Below are 6,835 nucleotides of genomic sequence, written 5' to 3' on the forward strand. Positions count from 1 at the left end.
GTTTGTATTTTCTTATCCATACGTGTTTGAAGCATCTAAATCTTAAATCCTAATAAGCTTTTAGTGATGGTAGGGAATTGAATAAATTTATAAAAATCACGGTGACTCTAGGTCTTATATTAGAGTCAATAGATAATTAAAGAGACTACAATGTATTTAGTAGAATGGGAAAAGGAAGGAAAGAAATTTACCCACCGAGTTCTAAACGCATCACTGATTTTACGAGGATTTCTCCGTTATCAAAAAAGAAAAATAAAAGAATTTATAGTACTTGCTTCCCTGAAACTTTATTTCTAATTATGCCCATATGTAAGAGGAAAAAGCTTGATTATATATCCATATATTGGTGCTTGTACCAAATTGCATCCATTTATATGGTTAAGTAATAAATTGAGGTGATTATATATATTAATTAACTATGTTTACATGATTAAACGGTATGTAAATGATAACTGCCATGTAAATCCCCAGTGATTTGATGTAAACATTAAAACATGTCATAATCTTGCGCGACAACTCAAATATTACCAAAAGTAGGAAAATAACAAAAAAAATATATAAAGAAAAGCAATGGTAAACTGAACTAGGAATATTGAAACAAGTCCTAATCTTCCGCGACAGCTCGAATATTACCAAAAGTTGAAAATAACTGAAAAGAGAATATAAATAAAAGCATGTCATAATCTTTAGAGACAACTCGAAAATTACAAAAAGATTCGAAACTAAAAAAGATAATAAAAATAAAAATAATGGTAAACTAAACTAGGATACTTATTCATCCATTTGCAAATTAAGAGATGTTATTAAGAAAGTATCAAATATTAGTAATCTCATAATAGCAAATCACCACTGGTCTGGGCTTGGGCCTGAAAATTGACTTGACCATTACAATATTGTAGATGTAAATTTTGAAAATTTTTTGAAAAATGGAGAGTACAGTCACCACTATGATTAAGTATCTAAATTTACTTGCCTCATAACATGTGAACACTACAAAAATGAACTGGATTCATTTATATAAACTACCAAAACTGATAAACCAAAAATATTGGGAAAACTCTATAAATACTAGGCTTCTACATTACAAAGTTCATATCGCATAGTAACTCTTAGTAATAAATACTAGTTATATCGTAATTATCCTTGAGAATGAGTACTAGACTGATTAAGGGTCGCAAAAGTGTTCATCTCGCGAAAATAGAAAATCAAAATAATCGACAAGTGACTTTCTCAAAACGACGAAATGGTGTCTTCAAGAAAGCAAATGAGCTTGCCGTTATGACGGGTGCTGAAGTTGGCATCATCGTGTTTCCACCAGGTAATTACAAGCCTAGTTACATTTTTTTGTCATCTATATATACATGATATAGCATCAACAAATATAACTTTTTAAGCATAAATATATATTAAACATGCAAATCCAAGATCTTGAACATGATAACAAATCTCTCATAACTTTAAAGCATCATAAAAGAATACCTGGCGTGGGAGGTGTTATAACGGTAGATTAACTAATTTGTCTCCTCTTGCCCTATTTTATATTACTGATTTCTCTCTTCTTGCTCTATAGGTAACAAGCCTTACTCTTTTGGTCATCCAAATGTACATGAAACCATCGACAAATATGTTGGCGAAGAAAGGCCTCCATCACCATCATCACCAGGCATTGATGACAAGTATGTCCAGATGTTCCGAAAAGCCAATTGTATGACACTTAACACACAACTCAATACTTTGAAAGATCAACTGTATTTATCGTTAAACTTGAAAAGCAAACTCAAGGAAAAGAATAAGAATTTGGAGAGCCAACAAGAGTGGTTCAGGGGTCCTATAGAGAAGATGAACTACACAGAGGCTTCAATGTTGAAAGAGGGATTGGAAGATTTGCTCTTGAAGGTGAAGAACTACGGCACTGAATGTGGTTTTGGTTACGAAAATGGAAAGTGGAAAGCTGAATAAAAGCTATTGCAAGTTCTTTTTTAAAATAATAGTTCGTGTTATTTATTTTTAAAGGTGCGGAACCATAAAAAATGTTGTCGTGTAACTAGGATGTCACAGGTATAAACCATTGAAATAACATTTTACAGAAATGCAAAGTAAGTTTATCTACAACAGACCAACATGGTCATGGTTTGTCTCTTCCCCGGCCTGTCACGACCCAAACCCCACTCCGGTCGTGATGGCGCCTCTCGTAAAGAGAAAGCCAGCCAATCAACCCATATCGCCTTTTCAAAAAAATAATTAAACATTAATAAACAGTTAAAAATATGCTTTAATGACATAATTAGCGGAAGTACAACCCGACACAGCCCAAACCGGGGTGTCACAAGTCACGAGCATCTATTAGAGTGTGAATACAGTTCTACAAGGTCTAAAAATTTCACGGAACAGGAATAAAGAACATAAGAGAGAGAAGCGGTGCTGCGAACGCTGGCAGTCACCTCGCTAAACTCCTATAGCTCTGCCTCCAATCAGCCAAAACCCGCCACCGGGTGAATAAATACCTGCATCTGCACACGAGGTGCAGCGAGTAAAGTGAGTACTCCAACTCAGTGAGTAATAAAGGTAATAACAACTGAGCAGTAAGAAATCACGTAAAGCAACCAACATGCTGTATAGAAGATGTGTACAATCCTTTGAGAAAGCAGTGAAGCTGTGAAATCCTTAGAAATATCTTGGCTCAGTTTAAATCTCTTTAGAAAATGATCTTTTCAACAGTTACGAAATGATTTTAAAACGGTTAGTGCCGATAAGCACAAAAGATCCGCCCCTCGGGCACAAATACCACAGTATAACAGGTAAAAAGGCAAGTAAATATGCAAGATGAGCATATAAAAGTTCTTCCCTCGGACAATATCTCAAAACAGTACCAGCCCCTCGGGCTCACTCTCAGAACACTCTCAGAACACTCTCGGATCACTCTCAGAATAGTATCATATAGTAACCGCTGCGGCGTGAAGCCCGATCCACATCTCGCTGCGGCGTGCAGCCCGATCCATATATCGCTGCGGCGTGCAGCCCGATCCATATATCGTCGACGACGCTCACTGGGGGTGTGCAGACTCCGGGAGGGCCCCCTTACGGCCCAAGCGCAATATCAAGCCACCTCGTGGCATCATCACTCGGCACTCGGCCTCACATCACTCAAGCCACCTCGTGGCATATAAATGTATCTCAGGCCCCTTGGCCTCATATCACTCAGCATATCCTCACATATGGCCCTCGGCCTCACTCAGTCCGAAAATCATCACAAGCCCCTCGGGCATTAGTAAAACAATAGTTCTCAGCCCAAAACATCATTTAGAAATATCATTTGAGTTGCAAATCTGAGTAAAAGTGGCTGAGTTTGTAAAATAGTAGATATCAACAGGACTGAGTTCAAGTAATAAGTCAAAACAGTGAGGAAACAGTGATAAAAATCCCCGAAGGGTTCAAATAATTGGCACGAAACCCAAATATGGCAATCAGCCCAAATCATGATGATAACAAATAAGTTTCAGTCAAATATGCGGTAAAATCATCAATCGGGACGGACCAAGTCACAATCCCCAGTAGTAAAGGACCCCACGCTCATCATCCAGCGTGTGTCTCACCTCAATATAGCACTACGATGTGCAATCCGGGGTTTCAAACCCTCAGAATATCATTTACAATCATTACTCACCTCGATTCGGTCCAAACTCTAGCCCGCGATGCCTCGCCCGCACGAATCGACCTCCGGATGCTCCAAATCTAGCCACAATCAGTACATAATCATTAAAATATGCTAAGGGAGCGAAGCCCACTCGAAAATATCCAATTTAACATCAAAATCCCGAAATTGCTCAAACCCGGCCCCCGGGCCCACGCTTCGGAATTCGACGAAACTCACAAAATCCGACAACCCATTCAACCACGAGTCCAACCACACCAAAATTACTAAATTCCGATAACAATTCGGCCTCCAAATCTTCAAATCTTATTTTCAAATCCCTAGGTCCAAATCCCCAATTTACACCTCAAAAACATGTAATCTAGTCGGATTATTCGATGATAATTCAATATTATGGAGTAGAAATGATCACAAGTGACTTACCTCAAGATTTCTCATGATTTCTTGCTCAAAAATCGCCCCAAGCCGTGTTCTTTCACAAAAAAAAAAAGGTCAAAATGAGCAGAAAAATGCAACAGCTTTAATAAACCTATTCTGGTCGCTAAAAGACCCATTCCCGTCGCTAAATCTGGTGCACCAGCAATATTTATTTTCACTAAAAAGGCTCTAACTCGACCATACAAACTCGGAATTCGATGATTCTTGTTCCTATGAGTCACAAATAATGATACGAACATAGTCCTTCAATCGAAACTCAATTCGGAGCTCGTTTTCTCAGTGCGATATCCATTTCGCTCGTTAAACAATTAACTCATGATTCGCGTCAAAAACCCAATCGCGACTTGATGAAATTAGACCAAACTTTCCAGATCACTCCTATAATTCATTATCAAAATTTCGGAAGTCTCAAAATCAAATTTCTATATCTAGAACTAAAAATGGACCTTTGGATCATTATATGCTTATAATCAAAACGCCAAAATCGTCCAAAAAATCTTCCAAAACATATCCGAGCCTCATGGGACCCCGACCAAACATGCCAACACACCCCATAACATAATTTAAACTTGTTCCAACCTTCGGAACACTCAAAACAACATCAAAACATCAAATCACCCTCGGATTCAAGCCTAAGAATTCCAAAAACTTCCGAAATTCGAATTCGATCAAAAAGTCTATCAAACCTCGTCCGAATGACCTGAAATTTTGCACACACATCCAAAATGACATAACGAAACTACAGCAACTCTTGGAATTTCATTCCGACCCCCGGATCAAAATCTCACCTATCAACCGGAAAACGCCGAAATCTCAATTTCGCCAATTCAAGCCCAAACCTTCCACGGACTTCCAAAATGCATTCCGATCATGCTCCTAAGTCCCAAATCACCTAACGGAGCTAACCAAATCATAAAAATTCCGATCCCAGATCATATACAATCAAGTCAAATCTTGGTCAAACCTTTCAAATTTAAAGCTACAACTGAGAACTGTTCTTTCAAATTCATTCCGATTTCCGTGAAAACCAAAACCAACAATTTACATCAGTCATAATACATCACACGGGGCAAGTAATGCCCGAGAACTGGCGATCAAGGTGCCAAAGCTCAAAACGACCGTTCGGGTCGTTACATCCTCCCCCACTTAAACACACGTTCGTCCTCGAACGTACCCAGAGTTGTTCTAAAAGCCAGCCAATCGCTGGATAACCTTACCATGCATATACCCGGGGGTGATCCAACGTCACCCTATCTCATATAGGTTCGAGAATACATAGAAACTGAAATTACACAACCCAATCTAGCCCATGAATCATAGAACAACATTTTCATTTCTGAAACCACCAATACGATCAAAACCTCACACCTATACTCTGAATAGGCCCGAACCAGCTGTAATAGCCCATGCACGCAACCTCAGGTGCAATTATATAATATACCACATAACTCAAACACATGCAGCGATAACTTCCCTTCACAGCAGCTGCCCACAACAACCAAATACCGATAGAAAACCTCTTATCAGCTAAAGTCTCATTCCAACACTTTCATATACTGCCAACGATAAATGAAACACGCAATAAACCATAACCGTTTCTCAGATCAACAATTCATGAAGCCATTTCTCCTCTAGCAATTACAATAGCAAATTTTTGAACTGAACCTCGATATTTACCCATCAAACATGCTGAAATCGAATCCATTTGTATTCATTAATGATCCCAACGATCTCTTCTGACCCAACACACTACCATGGTGACATGTCACATCAATAGAGGCCTAAGCCACATCTAGCATAATACGCGCACCAATAAGCAACAACATACTCAAATCATGAAAATGACTCAAATGAAAGAGTTGTACCTCAAGCTCACCAGTACCACCACAACGCAAGGCTGAGAATCCGTCTCACATCATAGAATAGAACACACGAATCTAACCCGCAAGGTCATATCTCCACATAGCTTCGCCGCAATGCGCGATCCTATCCAAACACTGCTCCACCTGAGACACCTCAAGTCACTATGCTTGAAATTGACAACCACACACAATTTGATGCCTGGAACCAGAGCAAATCATTACACTCACGGTGAAACAAGTAACATATACCACGCAAACCCGATAGGACATAACCGATACACCATCCACCGAGCCAAGCCCAATTACTCTTCCTGCTCGATTTCCACTATGAGACCCCAAATAAACCGCATCATATGTGCCCATAACCAACAAATCATAACGCCTCGCAACACCGAAAGATAGCTCATAGATCACCCAGATTACTAACAAGCTAAAAAACAATCGAATCCGCATATCCCTCAACCATACAATTTGGAGCCAACCAAGCCGACACAAGCTAGGACACGCATCCACATTGGTCTACCAACGAACTCCTTATTAAGGAATAGGGAAGCTGTTCTCACAACTCCTTAACTCTGCCGGTGCCCTACGATACGGTGCCCGGTACCAAATCAATATCGAAATCAACAACCTCGCCCGGAGACATGCCCGGCCACAAGAAACACATCCGAAAAGTCCCTCAACACCGGAACTGAATCAATGGTAGCAAACTCTGCACTGACATTCACCACGAAGGACCAATTAAGAAAGGCAATCCTTTCCAGCCGCTCGCTGGGTCTTCGAGATATAAACCACTCTACTAGAACATAATCCAACACACCTCGCCACTCCACCCGTGGCATTTCCAGCATAGCCCATAGCGCAATAGTCCTGAATAACCCAA

At 39.7% G+C, this 6,835-nt stretch overlaps 1 protein-coding gene across 1 annotated transcript; it reads left to right on the forward strand.

Annotated features, from left to right (window-relative positions):
• Positions 1 to 1,149: 1,149 nt before the first annotated feature.
• On the forward strand, positions 1,150 to 1,959 carry LOC109243751 (agamous-like MADS-box protein AGL62). The gene is made up of 2 exons (XM_019410733.1): positions 1,150 to 1,318; positions 1,571 to 1,959. The coding sequence occupies exons 1-2, from the start codon at positions 1,150 to 1,152 to the stop codon at positions 1,957 to 1,959; spliced, it is 558 nt and encodes a 185-aa protein (XP_019266278.1).
• The last annotated feature ends 4,876 nt before the right edge of the window (positions 1,960 to 6,835 follow it).

The sequence above is a fragment of the Nicotiana attenuata genome, unplaced genomic scaffold, assembly GCF_001879085.1.
Source record: "Nicotiana attenuata strain UT unplaced genomic scaffold, NIATTr2, whole genome shotgun sequence".
NCBI classification, from domain to species: Eukaryota; Viridiplantae; Streptophyta; class Magnoliopsida; order Solanales; family Solanaceae; genus Nicotiana; species Nicotiana attenuata.